General features: G+C 38.8%; 2 protein-coding genes across 5 annotated transcripts; both read right to left on the bottom strand.

Annotated features, from left to right (window-relative positions):
• Positions 1-2610: 2610 nt before the first annotated feature.
• On the bottom strand, positions 2611-10429 carry LOC104612713 (uncharacterized). 4 transcript variants are annotated; one of them, XM_010280254.3, is made up of 8 exons: positions 10182-10429; positions 9497-9694; positions 9144-9372; positions 5718-5758; positions 5568-5612; positions 4853-4977; positions 4307-4415; positions 2611-2954 (listed from the first exon to the last, which is right to left on the bottom strand). In XM_010280254.3, the coding sequence occupies exons 2-8, from the start codon at positions 9620-9622 to the stop codon at positions 2919-2921; spliced, it is 711 nt and encodes a 236-aa protein (XP_010278556.1). In that variant the 5' UTR covers positions 9623-9694; positions 10182-10429; the 3' UTR covers positions 2611-2918. The 4 variants fall into 4 exon arrangements, with proteins under 4 accessions (XP_010278556.1, XP_010278557.1, XP_088746652.1 ...); XM_010280255.3 differs by having other exon boundaries at positions 9497-9699; positions 10182-10406; XM_088890526.1 differs by lacking the exon at positions 10182-10429 and adding an exon at positions 9944-10165.
• Positions 10430-13110: 2681 nt separating this feature from the next.
• Positions 13111-16457, bottom strand: LOC104612714 (GRAS family transcription factor). The gene has a single exon (XM_010280256.2). It carries the CDS (start codon positions 15549-15551, stop codon positions 13521-13523), a length of 2031 nt encoding a protein of 676 aa, XP_010278558.1. The 5' UTR covers positions 15552-16457; the 3' UTR covers positions 13111-13520.
• Positions 16458-16657: the final 200 nt, after the last annotated feature.

The raw sequence follows: 16657 nt of genomic DNA on the forward strand, positions 1-16657 counted from the left end.
ATCACAGGTGATCATTTCTAGCCCATCCTGGCTCAGGCCCAAAACTTCAGGCTTGAAAATTTGCCTGGTCCGCCCCATAATATATTTATATATTACATATACATATAATATTATCTATAATGCATTTAATGACATAGGTCCAAAGCCTTGCTTCTTATACAGATTTTATAATTCAGGCTCAGGGTCCAACCCAGGCCCAAACTATAACCCTTATCATAGGTGCTAAACATGGTCTGGCCCGATCTATGATCACCGCTAACACCTACTGCCAAGAGATAAGGAAATATATTATGCTCCTGATTAATACAGCTATAGCCATGGAAGTTTGCACACCCAGAGTTTTCTCTGACCAATCAAAATAACTCCATGGTTATGACAAGTTAGACCCATATGCTATGTTTGGTTTGACAGAAAAATAAGAGAGAAATAGAAAGTTGAAAGTATGTTCTTTAACACATTTTGTGAAATTCCTTAGTAACTTTCCATCAACTTACTTTTTCTCTCTTATTTTCTGTCAAGCCAAATACAGCCTTAGTGTAGTTCTCCAGATTGAGTATAACTATGAAAACGTTGTGGAATCCATAAAATTTTCCCTAATAAACACACGAAAACAGTTCCAAAATCATAAGGCTGTGTTTGGTTTGAAGGAAAAAACAGGAAAAGGAAGGAAAAAGTAGGAAAACTTTTATAAACATAGCCCAAGAGAATTTCAATTACAAGGGCCTAGTAGTTCATTTGCCAAAAACCATGACTAGGGCTGCAAATGGTATTTGCTTATCTGAATTCGATTTAGATCCCTTGATGATTGGATCTAATATGAATTCTCCCCAATATGCATGCTTGTATATACTTAAAATTATTAAATTGTATTTATTAGTAAATTTGGTTTGAATGTTATATTTTTACTAAGAGTCATTTGTTCAAATTTGATACAATTCATTTTGAATGTATTTTGTCCATGATATATATAAGATAAGAGTCCTTTTTATAGTTCATTTTATTAGTAGTATATAATATTTTTATTAATGCTATTTAATATCCGATTGCAATTCAAACCAGAATATAAGCAAATCAAATTGAGTCTCAATGCCCATCTTATCATCATTAATGCACACCTAGTATTATTATTTTAATATGAAACACCATCCTAATTCTCATTATATAGCGTTTTGGTAACCCTAAAACTGATACATATCGTGCAATATGCCACAATATGTATTGACACCTTGAACCATATATAATTTTAAGCATGATCTAATCGATTGGAGAGTTTTTCTCCTCAGCTAGGCACGTTTGTTTGGGTTTGCTCTGATGTCCTTGAAATGTTTTCTCCAGACATGGGATCCATTGATATTGGCCATTGGCACAAAATCTTGGAGTAGGTGGGTTATATATATACTATCATCATCCTCAAGATCAATGTTTTAAAAAACTATCTGAAACCAGAACCATTCTGGCCATTGGTTTCCGGGTTGACCACTTGGATCAACGGCTCAAACTATCCTGGTAAATGACAGTTTGAAAACATTGCTCAAGATCATCATTATTAAAAAGTTTTTTATCGGCTTATACTTTTGTCATTCTATTTAAAATAAAGAAAGAACATGTATCATGACACTGACAGTCACTTAAAGTAGAAGAGGTTAAGACTTGAATCGAACAAAACAAGATTCATGTAGCAAACCCTAAATTTGAGAATTTATGCAAATACATGGGAGGCATATAAATGGAGCCCTTAAATTCCAAAGACAAAATTTAACCAGAGATATGCACATTGGTGAATAGCCCTTAAAAGAGTTCCATAGTTTAGAATTTTTTTTTTCCTCCACCCACATCCCTGCCCACAAGACACAAAATGTATTGAGTTCATTTCCCCATGAATGACACGGGATTCTCACCACACGCTTACAGTGTCACATGAGCTGAGCATGACAAGCATCAGACCCGGGGCTCCCCCTCCATTCTTATCTTACTGCATAAAGAGGTCTATGCACCCACCAGTATTCTGTTTTTTTTTTTTTTGGTAGGACAAAAGTGAACCGTGGGCACAAGGGAAACGAGAATTTCATCAGTTTAGAGTTTCTTACCAACTTTCCAGCACCCAACAGTTGCCCTCCATTAATAACACGAGGAAATTCAGGGGATGCCTAAAAAAAGAAGCTGAGACTATTGCAACTTGTCAGAAAACACTTTATCAACCCTCAAAATGGATTCACACAACACCTAAATTACCTGCATTTAAGCATGTACTGCCAAATTGATCACTTCCAGAAGTTTGGACAGACCTGGCCAAATTTTCATTCATGTTGTATAGGCACAGGAAACATCCATCGGCCATGAATCTGAACTAACAACAGGTAGTTAGGATGGTTTCAATCATCAGATGAGCCCTAACCTGAAGCTTGCATTGATCAAACAAGCACGTCACTTGACATATTACCTAAAACTTGATCAGCTAAGAATAGACAAGTTGTCAGACATTGGATCTCTCAGATACAAATCTTGGTGGACATATTATGTGGCCTACTTCTTGAACTACCTAATGAGTGCTTGGCTGAGTACTTTTAACAGGTCTCTCTCTATATAGGACAATTGGGGAAAAATTACTACTAAAAAGAAAATATTGATTCTTCATTAGCAGGTAGAGATGCACAATTAACATGTTTTCAGACAATAAGCTACATAGATAATATCCACTTCAACCAAGAGCTGTGCACAGATCATTCCTGGAGCAGGTCCCACTCACCCCAAGAAGTAAGACCTGTATCCATTTACATTATGTTGAACTACAATTGGATAATCTGGTCCATCTCTTGGAAGATAATTTGGACAACAAGGATAACCTACCTCTTTTCCATACAAAATTCAATCCCCAGGAACCACTAACTAAACAGTTACTTCATTCCCTTTGTAAGCTTTCACCCAAATACTTCGTCCTTGCACACTGGACATGCCTGCAGGGAAAACAAAAACCATCCACAACTTAAGGCCCATTTTTAGTGAATACTCCTTCACATGATGGATAGAAGTTCTAAAAATAGAGATTTCATCATACAACTTACTAAAGCAAAACAAGATTACATTTGGGATGACGCAAAGTGCAAAATACTATATATCATTATCACAGAGGTGGCCAATCCAGAGTTCGTATTTAATATGTAAGCCTCAGCATATGTCACATGTCCAATGCCTATGTCCATATTAGGCTCATTATATTTCCATCTTTTCCTAAGGCTCAGTTTGGAAGGAGTAAGAAAGAGTACAAATACAAATATGTACAGTGCAAATACAAGGTTTAGGAACACAAAATAATACAATAAACAAGGTTTTACACTGTAGATATTTGTATTTATACCAAGGGACAGAAGAGATTGAAAAGCACAATTTGGATTAAGCCTTAGTTGCATTAAGTCATTTGCATTGCAAAGTCTAATCTAAAAATAAAACTTCACTTGTGCATAGAAACACTTGGCTTATATTGTATTTAGGAGTCATTTTATCAAATTTATCATTTATACTTGATTTACAATAATGTTTCTTCTGTTGTGTTTTCAAGGGGCCCATTTATTTTTGCTACAGAAACAGGGTTTGACGGGGTTTTGGAATATATCCTCTTCCTAAAACTCCAGATGCAGAAGATTAAACTTAATTGCAACTGAAGAATCAAATCAAACAAGGTCATCTTTGAAAGCAATTTACAAACAAAAATCCATCACAGGGAAGTCTAAATTTTTTATTTGTTCATATAAAACTTCTGGAGGAACTTTTAACCTGAATATGGTTTGAACTTAGGACACATTAATGGTATGCTAAGCACATTTTGTAGGGTAATGCCCAATTGTATTAATAACTTGGGATTTATGGACAAAACTAATTTGTTATGTGGACTAGAAAGGTCTTTTAGCATATACAAAATATCTGGATATTTTGTTTTTTTTTCTTCCCTTTGTTAAGTTCTAATGAATAAACATTTGTGAGTTTCTACGGTCTTAAAATTCAAGTTCAATTACACCTAATTATTTTCTGTTTCAATTCAACTTCAACATCTATATGCATCTGCATGCCTACTAAAAACTATTTAGAAAAATTTTGTTTCTTAGGGAATTCACTTAAAACGTCCTTTCATGAATAATGAACATCCAAAGAACAAAAAAAAAATATTAGAAAACATAATAGTGGCAAACACAAGTATACAACAATGGTTCTGCGCCAATGCCCTCTTGGAACTTGGAAGAAATCTGCAGCATCTGCTCCATTAGGGGAGGGCAGAGGCACAGTTTTATCACACATTAGCAACGTGAATTACTTTGTTCATCTTCAACCACTGTGTGATGCACTTTGAATGATAGTTGTGCTGGCATGGCAAAGTGGTCAACTTATCTCGGTTTTTGTATTCCATACAACAGATCACGCACCTGCAAGAAGCAAACAATCATGAAAAAGACCTTTTCTGTCTTAAAATACCAACAAACACAACATAATGTCAAAATCTGCAAGTTTCCAAATTCTAGAAACTAAAACAGACAAATACAAACATACACAACCCTCAAAAATCATGGAAAATGATTGTTATCTTCTATATATTTGCAGTCCAACTAGAGTTATATGCATTAAAAGAAAAGAATCTAATATTTGAGTTTATTCTTGGGAAGAAAACTCGTGGTTTTGTATCTGTAACATTTAACATACTAGTGAGCTCCTTGATCTTTTACTCAGGCTCTACAAAATAAATAAGATCCATTTGGATGATGAAAAGGAAAATCCTAGTTGATCTACTCAAACCTACATGTGCCTCAGAATGAGCATAAACATTCCATAACATTGAAAAGGAAAAGATATAGGAGAACCTTACTCTTCATGCTTGTCTTTTCTTGAGAAAAAGCCTGTTTTGTACTTGAATGATGGCAAGTAGCTAATAAGCTCTTCTGATAATCCTTTACTCTCATTGCCAATTGCTTCTTCTAGAAATTCCAATTCCTGAGACATGAAAAATGTAATAATAGATTGATACATATCAAACAGGAATAAACAGCAAAAGGATAACTTCTATCATACAGGAAGAAATTTAAAAGAATTTTGTTTAGGCAATAAGGATAACAAGATCAGTTCAAGAAATTCTTCACTGAACTGGTTTGGTGGTTTAATGGATTATGACAGATTTTAAACCCCTTGGAATTTGAAACTTATGCTACTATAACCTTCCAAGGACAAGCCAACTGCATTTCCTCATTAGAACTGACATAAATTTGCTCATTTAAGACTTTAAGGTGCCTTGCCTTCACGTCATCTTTTAATATGCAATGGATACAAGTTGGTTTACATGATAAGGAGAAGCCCAACAGTATTTCCTCGTTAAAACTGATATAAACTTGCTCAATTAAAGCTTTAAGGTGCCTTGCCTTCACCTCATCTTTTAATATGCTAAATTCTGCAATTTGGAAAGATCTGGCATATTTCAATCACATAAAAGATAGAAAAGAACAGTGAGGAGGAAGAATAAGGTATTGATGATTTATCTATGACCCTACAAGTTTTATGTGGAATGCCTCATTCATCAACAAACTCACCTCAAATGTCAGATTATCTGGATCAATATCATGTTGCCTCACAACCTGTGATTCGGCACAAGGAAACTTTTGGTTAAGATATGTGAGCCATATTGAACATGGAAAACATAATCAAACAGCAAAGGAAGTAATAATTATGTCATAGATTACCAGTGCAGTAGAGGCTGCCTCAGGAGTTCCTTCTCCATTGACTGCAGAAGATATTGTAGCTGTTATTTTTATAGTCAGATACACACACACACACGCACACATGCAGAGACATACCAAACACATCTTCTCAATAGCTAAAATAAATATGACATCTTTTATAGTTGATGCATCCATGTTTCTGGTATAGATAAGAAAATTCTTGCAGAGAAAGTACCTCATAAGTATTTAAAGCTAAGTAACAACCAATCTCATGAGTGTTTGAATTGTTGAGGTGTATATTTCAGCATCAATTTTTTTTTTTTTTTGACAATCAACAAATAATGTTGACAAGAAGAACAAAAAGGTGATTGACCAAAAGGATCAGTTGGAACTCAAGAGCACAAAAGAGGGGGAGAAAAAGACCAAAGTAGGTAAACACTAACATGGGGAAGCTTGAAGTTTGAAGTTTCTAAGAGGGCAAGGGGATGCCTAAATGCAGTGTTACCAAAACAGCTAAAAACTAACATGTTTAGTTGTGTATAGACTTGGTACTTGGCACAGCACTTCTTGTAGTCATGGTGATGCTACAGATAAAGTTAGAAAAAAATTCCGTCACTTAGCACCACTGATGAACATGATATTATGAAAAAGGATGTAACCACTACAGAGTCAACACTATGACTTCCAGCTCTTGGGTTTAACTTTCTTGTCTTAATATATTTTAAATTATTTATGCAATGTAATATTCCTCTTTTGCCATTTGAATACTTTGGCAACTATATCATGTATTGAGGTAGTGAGGAAGACTTGACAACTTATAATCTTATAAAGCAGAAAGAATAGGATAGGTTGAGCTAATGGCAAGAGTTCTGTTAAGGCATAGTTGAGTCAAGTACAAAAGAAACCTCCACAAGCCCTTGAGAATCAACCTATTACAAACTCTGCTCCTTAACATTTCGAAGATGCTGGAAGAGAATGGCTACAGTATTTAAGAAAAATGGCAGCCCAATAAATATGCAATTATCATGAACAGGGTGCAAAAACCCCTAAAGCCTGATGGCTCATATTCCCTATGAGCAATCGTCAAAGTAGAGTTTAACCTCATTTAGGGAAAAATACAAAAGACCAAGGTAAATGGCAAGAAGAACAAGCCAAGTGAAGGAATTGTGACACCTAAAAATGTCATTCAACAACATTTCACAGGACACAGCTAAAACTGTATTATAATTTATAGGTTTGTTTATAAAAATAAATATAGTTACAGGCATAACAGAACCTGAAGACAAAGGAAAAGTTTGAAGTTTGCAGAAAACTGAGATGAGGACTGTGTTCAAATGACTGTTATGAGGACATATTTCCTAACTGTTTTATTTCATCTATTTGGGGACATATTTCTTGTGATGGCATTACCACAGCAAGATTTTGATGCAAGGTAGAAAGCTAAGAAAAGATCAAGCACAACCATACTTTTCCCTAAGTCTATAAAGACATTCAAGTAGCTTCCATTATGGACCAGAAACCAGGTTTACACAAATCCATGTGAACCCAAGCCGAAGAGGCCTTTGAGTTGAGCCTCAAGTGCATAAAATTGGGCATGTTCCAGCTAGCCCAATCACTTATCTGCCCAACGCAAGGGGACCCACATTATATGCAAAAGATTTTTACTAAACAAATCTTTTTCTGATTGGATTCTTAAGATTGGTTAATATTGGGATGATGCTCAATATTTAGATAGACCCCTGAGAGAATTCTCCAATAGCAAGTATTTCCTTGTTTAATTTCAGTATTTGAGAAATCAAAGAGATTTTTTGCATCCTTTGTATATATTGATCAAAAAAAATAACTGAGTCAACAAAGAATTTCTGTTTTTTAACAGTGTGTGAAGGTGCTGAGTCCATCTCTAGGTGCCAGGCTCAATTCAGAGATCTTGAGCTTGGGCCTGTGGCCATGCACTTATTATAGAACCATGGCAATGTCCAGGTTCACATGGGGATCCATGGATCCATGGAAACCTGGTTGATGGCCCAAAATGAAAGCCACTTCGAAGCCTATACAGACCTAGACAGAAGTATGGTTTTGCCCTTTTTTTCATGAATAATTGTACTTTTTAACAGTGTGTGAAGGTGCTGAGTCCATCTCTAGGTGCCAGGCTCAATTCAGAGATCTTGAGCTTGGGCCTGTGGCCATGCACTTATAGAACCATGGCAATGTCCAGGTTCACATGGGGATCCATGGATCCATGGAAACCTGGTTGATGGCCCAAAATGAAAGCCACTTCGAAGCCTATACAGACCTAGACAGAAGTATGGTTTTGCCCTTTTTTTCATGAATAATTGTACTTTTGTTAATTTTTTTATAAGAATGATATGCACATGTTGTTGTGCCAGACGCCAAAAGTATGCCCTAGAAACAGCACTAGCTACTCATCAAAGTATTGCAAAATCCCCTTATTGGATCAAACCCCATTACCCCAAAAGTAATGGAGAACAGGAATTATGTAGTCTAAATGTTACCATCTATTTGTCTGGAGAACAGGAAGGTACTGAGTGAGATATTAACTCGTGTAGCTCTATTTGGTTTTTATTACCTTATTTAGTTATTTTTCTCAAAAAAAAAGGAAAAGTAGTTTTCATCAATAACAAAGAGAATTTATTGCAAGAAAGAAAAATGTTCAAGTTTAATATATGATCTTAAGAAATAAAACTCCATAAAAGAAATTATACAATCTGAGTAGATGACTTTGGGGATTTCATCTTCTAATGACTTATGTCCAAAAGGAACAAAATTATTATCTCCCTAATTGCTGAACATATGAAATTTTCAGGCAGTTTGTAGAATTTGAACAGTTTCAAGTTTCAACTCAACCACCTGCTTTAGTTTACTTAAGACAAGAAGAAATTCTAAAACTATAATTTCAGTAATGGTAAAAATTGATTGGACCATACCTCAGTCATGAGCAAAACCAGAAGGTTGTTAACCAAACTGAAGGCTCAAATATAAGTCATTAGTTTATGAACTCAAGCCAAGATGTTAGGAGTCAGCTGTTTTGAGTGAAGCAAAGTAGTGACTCGAATGGCATTATTTTTGTTACCACAGATGGTGTGTACATTAATTCGTATGGATAACCAACCAATAAGCCCTTTTACATGGGGGATTCTCCTCTCCTACCATGCTTGTGCGATTAATACATTTATACTCTTTATTACCTACCTAAACAACAAACAAAAAAGGTATCATTTGTTGCAATTATAATCTAGTCTAATCATTAAACTCTAGAACCAGTAACAATAGGAAGTGCAAAATCCAGGTCTAAACATCAGCAAAAGAAGCACACTTTTGGAAACCAAATAAAACAAATATGTTAAATTAAAAAAACAGTTTTCTTGAGTTTCACAAACTAGAACAACAAAATACATAAAACAGCCGTTTAGAATTCTTCCTGTATACCGGTTTCAGTTGCAGTAGTTTCAGCAACAAAAGCACCAGGAACCCGTTGCTCCTCCAACGCTTGCAAGTTTCTAGCTAAAGCTTCATCCATCTGTAATTGTGACTCGACATTGTCAGCATGAGAGGTTTCCCCAACCCTTTGATCATGACTCAGCTCAGAATCAGTACTTGCAGAAGCATTTGCGTTGTCGTTCCTAGTATTTGTTAGGAGTGACTGGTAGACAGTCTCCTGCACCATAATCAGTCATCCATTTTTCATTAACCCTTTTCACTTGGAGAAAGATCAATAATACTACCATGTATCCCGCCCTACTACGAATGGATAAATGATGCTTGCCAAAATTCTAGCCCACCTGATCTAAAACCTCTTCTAGAGAGAGACCGCTGTTTTCAAGGTAATAATATCCTTCGAAATTCTCTTCAATTATGCCAGAGATGGCCGCATTTACATAATGAACATCCACCTGCCGACTCCCCATTGTATCTTCCGAAAAGAATTACAGAGGGTCAGAGACCTTTTCCATTTCCGGATTGAGAGAACCTTCTAATGTCTTCCCTTAGAAGCGTCAAATATCAGTCAACCATAGCTCAAAGTATAAGCAAAAAAAGATTCAAAATTAAAAAAAAAAAAATTCAAGATTATCATAGGAAAGTAACCCATATAGCAAATCAGCACCCAATCTTTTTTATTTTTCTTCTCCTGAACTGGTTATTAGTTTCTACGCGTTTCCTTGCCTTCTTAGACATATAGACTGACCAAGTCCACAGACTGGTGGAGATGGCTTTGTCACCATCCTTACCTCAAACACTTAATCTGGGACTAAAATTAACCACCACACCCACATGGAGATGCCACGGATTACACGGATTACACGGAACAGAATAATAAGAACGCTAATTCATGTCAAAGACAAAGATTACAAGAATGAAAATACCAAAAGAAATCGAATTTTAAAAGAAGATTCAAGTGGGTTCTTCATTTTAGGCATTCCCGACTAATAAATAAATCCAGAGATGATGAAAGCAAGCAGGGAGTACCTCTAGGGTGAAGATGATGGCATGACATCCTTACCAACTTCACTCCTTCGCCTGTCAATTCTGAGCCATCAAATTTCAAAGGAAACTATTGAATGATTGATAAAATGATGTTAGATGGCGGTGCTGACGACGAGAAGCAAACGTTGGGGCCAACTGGGCTTTTGGAAATGTGTCGATTGTCGAATGGAATGACTCAGAGAGAAATTGACGACAACCACCCACTCAAATTTAATCTTCTTTTTAACCATCCTTTTTAATCTGGGTAAAGTGAAAGAAGTGTTTTTCTTTACAAAAATGCCAACCCGTCAGCCACGCAATCACATGCAGAGATAGGAGAGAGAATACTTTATGGAGGTAAGAAACAAGAAACGTCGTATTAGCAAATGTCACAGCAAGATCAAAGCTCAAAAATCCCTGAAACAGCTACTGAAGAGTAAAACAGGCAATAGTCCGTACAGATCACGTAGTTGAAAGTTAGCTTGTAGTTAGAACGTAGAAAGACATTGGCACTGTAGACTGCATCAAACACTCAATTCTCTATCTTTTTTTTTTCCCTTTAATTAATTTTAGAGCCACATGCAATTGCTGACACTGAATCACTCACTGGTCACTGATGTGTACTGGTACAACCATGAGCCATGGGCGTTGTTAATTTCAGGCGCTACTCAGCTGGACATCAATTGGAAACTGAAGCAATCAACTGGTGAGCGCCTTATCAGTCACCAGGAGGGTGTATCCTTCATTGTGGGATCCATCCAATGCGGCTCCTTGTCTCTCCTCAATGTGTCCCTCAGCTTTTGCTCTGCATTCCTTTTTTTATTAATCTCTCTCTCTCTCTCTCTCTAGAAGTAGAACAGCTGTCATATGGGCATGGATCCCCATTGAAACAAGCACATGAGGCCATGAATGGTGGTAGGTGGTACCGTGCTGGGGTCACATTTGCCATCCAGATTCATTTCTCTTGGCCCACTATTCGCTCATTTTTCTCTCTTTTCTTTTATAAAATGTACCAATCAGAACAACTCACTCACTACTTCATGAGAGGACTGCAGACAAAAAACTACAACAAAGAAGAAGGAAATCGACGAGTTGAGCCTTTGGGCCGGCTACCCAAGAAATTAATGATCAGGTCACCGTAATTCTAGTTCGAAATTGCAAGCTTTCTGTTACCCTGGGATCGTTGATGGGTTTTTGAATTCTCTGTTTCTCTTGGCTGCTGACAAGAGAATCCACTAGCATTCGTGGTGCCATTACTCGTTAGCGGCTCCAAACTCCAGAGAGGAGAGACTGAGATTTCTTTTAGTAACCCACCAAGAGGTTGCTTAATTTGGCTATGTTGCTTACTGGGTTGCTACTCTCTTTCTTCCATGGAATCCCATGCAGCTGCTTGTCATTGTCAAGTGTCAGCAACCTCTTTCACGTGAAAAGAACTGAAACTCTGCTTCTACATTTTCACTGTTATCCTATCCTTTTTCAAGCCCATTGAGTGAGGCTAATACGGCCCATACAAAGAGGCCCTATGAAGTCCTTTATCATTGGCCCATGGTGGCCCACTATCTGTTAAAAATAGCAAGCCAATACCAATGAGATGTGTGCTCTTAGTAGCGCAATTAGTAAATTCATCTTTGTTTGGTCTTCGTCTTCAATTGTGGATGAGGGGGGACATGCCATCATCAAAAGTGGGCTTGAAAGGTGTTCACATTGTCAAACCCATGAAGATCATAGGTCCCCATTTGTAAGGACTCAAGGGTTATCATAATGAGGTATAAGAGAGACAATACATCAGTGCAGCCCAACGCCCAACACTATCTATCAGATTGGTTTGTCTCAGATATCAGATTGGTTAGGATAAGTTCATCTTTATCACTTGATTTGTCCAGTGACCAGTGTATACCTGTCATAGAGAAATCTTTCTGTATTAGGGGTTAGGGCACATGGCAGCGAGTTCGGATCAGCCAAACAGGAGAAGTGTTGGGGAGGGTTGTAGTCTGACTAATGGACCAAGTCCTGTCTTCGTCTTTTCGTACTACGTGACTCCTCCTCCTTAGGCGAAATCCACCCAGTGAGACTTGATCCGACTCCTGGTCGAGCAAACACCCTAGATGGGAATGGGATTGATGGCCTGAGAAGTCAACCCACCCCGTCTGAATGACAAGGGAGGTATTCTCAATGTGAAACTGGAGTGGCCTGTTGGACTCCAGATCTCCTACTCACAACAAATCTAAGCATAAAACACTACCTCCGTGCATTGGGAACATCTCCCCACCCATGATAACATGTAAGAATGAGATGTTCCCCATGTGTGGCTGCAATCTCATGTGTGTAAGTGTGAGTAAAGTCCTCGTGGGTAGGAAATCCGGACTCAGCCTGTTGGGACAGAGTTGGTAGCAGATCCCGGACCTGTGGACCACTGGATCATTGGAGATAGATCAAAGATGTGTTCAAATTCAAATGGTCATCAATGAATACTTGTTGCAGAAGAGGTCATTTTAAAAGTATGAGAGAGGGTTGGGTTCAATAGATGTAACTACAAAATATTTTCTCAAGGCTAGTTTGCAGTGGCCAATCTGTTTACATGTTTGTAAGAAAAAAACTTTGGTAGGCAGGTTCCAACCTAAACCAATAAACCCATCATCAGAAGGGGCACAGAACGTGCTCTTGATTGTTGAGATTTGAGTTGAATCGTTGATCCATCCCTAACTTCAGAAAGAAGGCTGTGTTTGGTTTGATAGAAAACAAGAGAGATTCTATTTCCTTCTTATTTTCTATCAAAATAGACATAGCTGCTTCAATTCCTTATTTGGGTTGTGTTTGGTTTGATAGACAATAATTATTTATTCATCATATTGGACTTGAGATTGATTAAAATACTAATAGATTGCTTGAAAAAGGACAAATACCAAATCATGTACAATAGAAAGCAAATACATGGTAGGACCACAACTCAATGAAATCATTTCATACATAATAAAATCAAATTCCCAGTTACATGGTATGGAAAAAGTAATAATCCCCACCCAAACAAAGCAGAAAAAAACTGACACTGCTATTAAAGAATTTCAACATACATAAAAGAATATCTGAACCCTTCCCTCCTAAAAAGAATGAAAGAATAAAATCAATCTAGACTCCAAATAACAAATGGAACTGTAATGAATTTGAACTTAGAACAAAAGAACTCTGTATCAAGCTATGTTTGCTGTTTGAGCTAACTCTAACTGCATGAAAGAATGAAAGAATGAGTTAAAATTTAGCTTTCTCTATCTAGAAATAGAAAGAATTGGAATGCTACCCTTCTGCATGGCATCCATGGAAGAAGATGAAGATGACTCCCCATAATCAACTTGGCACCTGAGGTAAAGAGGAGCTTCCTGCAACATCAACAGGTGCCCACGCAGAAACAGTGTACAGAGGCTGCTCTAACCACCTGAGAGTAAGCCCAGCTCCTTCTTCCCCTTGCTTCTCAACGCTGTACTTCTCACCGGCGTACATCTTCAACAGCATTCGGCTCTGAAGCAGCTCTCTTTCTCCAATCCCCACATATCGAAACCCCCCATGTTCCATGAATCCCCTCCACCTCGCGAAGCTCTCGTGCCTCTCCAACCTGTCATTTCCTTCACAAGCAACTATGTTTCTGATCTCCCTGGCATACATCTCCTCTACTTTGATCCTAACCAGGCTATCTAATGGCAGAGAAGAATCAATCGAATCAAAGATGGCGGAGTAGTAGCGCAGAGAATTACAGACCCTCGCTTCCAGACTGGCTTCATTGTGCATGGCTTCCTGCTCTCCCATCACAACGACTGTGGGGTTAGTACTCCGTATCAGACCCAGTAGATCCCTCAAGGCCCCACCGTTCTCGTCGTAAAGCATCTTGTGTAGTTGGAGAATGCAATTCACGGCTACACTTTCCTTCTCCTTCACATGAAGCATCCACAGTCTCACGTCCTCCAACCTGTCGACAACTGCATGGAACTCAAAAGGAAGGCTCAAGGCATCGGCGAATCCCGCCAGTCTATCGCCTGTTTCCAGCAGCTCTTGCTTCGACTCACCTATGCCTGTGATTCTCACATGGCTCGGAGGATTAGGCCTAGATGCTAGACTCTGAAACAGACTAGGCCATTGTAGACCTTGCTTTATGTCGAAATCTATGATATGGACCCTGTCTTTTCCTTCAAATGCCCTCAACAGCATCTCATTTGATGTAAAATGGAGGAACTTCGGAATTGGGCTGACATGGTTTAGAAGTCTCAGTGCAGTACCCATGTCGTCTTCGGACCGACCAAGCTCCCGAGGGACGGCGATGTGGAAAATATGGGGCCAGAGCCTTCCTACGCGCAGAGCTAAAGCTTCTGTGAAGTAGGCAGCGACACGGTGAATGGACGTGCCCTCTGGTGAAGCGAGCTCTCCGAGTCTTGCCAGAAAATGGTTGATGGCAGCAATGCTCTTTGAGCCGATTGATTCCACACAGGCCACCAGTGAGCTCACAAGCTCGAATCCTTGATGCTCCGCTTGGACATCCTCGCCGCCGGCTGACATTCCGGCTCTCTCAGACGGGTAAGGGAGTTGAGATCCATTGCCAGATTCCCTTCCAAAGTTCTCGTTTAGCCTTAGAGACAAACTATCACTTTCTGATGAACTTGATCCTGAGCTTGCCTCTTTAGGCTCTTGGCTAGCCTCCACATCCCTGTCACCTTTATCTGTAATCTCAGTCACAACGGGCTCGACCCAAGGATTGTTGTTGGACAAGGGAAGAGTTGGACAAACTATCACTTCACTAGGCACAAAGCAGACTTTTTCTTCCTCTTCAGAAGAAGAAACAGGGAAAGGAATCGAAGGAGGGTCGAGGCCTGTAATTCCCAGGATTGACTGGGGGACCCCAACAGTCTGCTGAAACCAAAAATGGTCTCTGCCCAACTGACTTACGCTCAACCTCTCGCCTTCTGAAGAATCATCTGGCGAGGTGGTACTACTGCTACTCTTCTTTCTCTTGGCTCTGCTTACGCACACTTCATCTGATGAACTCTGCTCGGCAAACCGCTTCAAGCTCTTCCCCTTCTCCCAAAATCGATCTTCAACCTCTCTCCTTCCTTCCCAGTATGACGTTTGAGCAGTGGTAATGGAAGGAGGGAGACGAAGTTTCTGTTTAAGAGAACAACTACCCTTTGCTTCGACCTGTTTTTCCACCGAAAGGCTGACGGGTCTTATGGGCTGCGACCGCTGTGCATCCTTCCGTGAGAAACTACACGGCAACTCCAATCTCTGTGTACTCATGGAAGGCAACGGGAAATGGCAAGCTTGAAACTGCGCAGATGCTTCACTCCTCAATCTATGCCTTGGCGACAGCAATGTAGAACACCCAGCCAACATTCTCTATATCCTTCCAATTTTCTATTTTTCTGAGTTTTATGTTAAAATTCAATTCAATCACCCCTTTTTTCCCTGTTTTCTCTTCTCCTTCCCTGATTCTATTTTTCCAGACCATGCGCAAATTATGCCTTTTTTGTTTTATAAAATCATGAACTCCGATTAAAAACTGGAAAGCAGTTTTCAGGGAACTAGAGAGAGAGAGAGAGAGAATGTGTGTGTGGATGTGAATTTTTTCAAGAAAGAGAAACGAAAAGAAATGCAAAAGAGGAATCCGATGGAAATTTTTGTTGCAAGAAATCAGAATAAGAATCTTCTAATATTTCACAAATTTGAATGAATGTCTGTTTTCAGAAAACAAAGAATACGATTCAAGGGAAGCTGTAACACCCCAAAAGAATTAAAGAATATATGATATAAGACAAAATCTATTATACCTACCGGAAAACCGTCATCGGATTCCAAATTTTGCCGGAAATCTCATTGCAAAAACCCGTGATCCTTCTGCCCAATGGCACTAACACCATGCAAGAAAATGCTAAGAGTTACATGCATAAATTTGCAGCTGAGATCTCCCATAACTTTAAGACCCAGATCAGCAACTGGAAACAGTAATGGCTCCATTCCTGCTGATCCTGTATCTTAATTCAAGCCCAGAAGACTCAGATTTAAAAGCCCTTCAAACATGCAGAGAAACTGATCATCACCCAACTGAGAAAACCACCCGAAAGAACATGAACCGTAGCTGAACGACCTTTTTATGATAGGCTCATGTTCTTCCTTCTCTCATCCACTTCCATAGAGGTCAGTCATGTTTTTCTGTTTTTGAGATTGATTCCCTCCCTCTCAGTCTCAGCCTGAGAGAAAAAGAAAAGAAATGGCGAACCAGGAAAGCTTTTTCCAGAAGATCTCCGAAATTTTGTACTTCCGTCGTTCGATGGAGATCACACGGGCGAGAATAGCCGTAAATATGACCGTTGGAGAATGTCCGGTCAACATGACCGTTGGGGCTGTGTACGGACGGGTGCTTGGATTTCATCGTGATCGTGGGAAGTCAGTTGCGGTTGCATGAACGCACGTAGGCAGCACGTGCTTGTCTCCTCTGCTAC

Source organism: Nelumbo nucifera, chromosome 6, assembly GCF_055504915.1.
Source record: "Nelumbo nucifera cultivar China Antique chromosome 6, China Antique-T2T, whole genome shotgun sequence".
NCBI lineage: Eukaryota > Viridiplantae > Streptophyta > Magnoliopsida > Proteales > Nelumbonaceae > Nelumbo > Nelumbo nucifera.

Bases quoted from the DNA above. Each gene is read 5' to 3' on its own strand.
- LOC104612713 (XM_010280254.3), bottom strand. From the start codon at position 9,622: ATGGGGAGTCGGCAGGTGGATGTTCATTATGTAAATGCGGCCATCTCT. The intron at 4,416-4,852 runs GTAAGGTTCTCC...TGCTTCTTGCAG, and splicing joins AGAAAAGACAAGCATGAAGA to GTGCGTGATCTGTTGTATGG. The intron at 2,955-4,306 runs GTAATTCACGTT...TTTTCCCTGCAG, and splicing joins AGTGGTTGAAGATGAACAAA to GCATGTCCAGTGTGCAAGGA.
- LOC104612714 (XM_010280256.2), bottom strand. From the start codon at position 15,551: ATGTTGGCTGGGTGTTCTACATTGCTGTCGCCAAGGCATAGATTGAGG.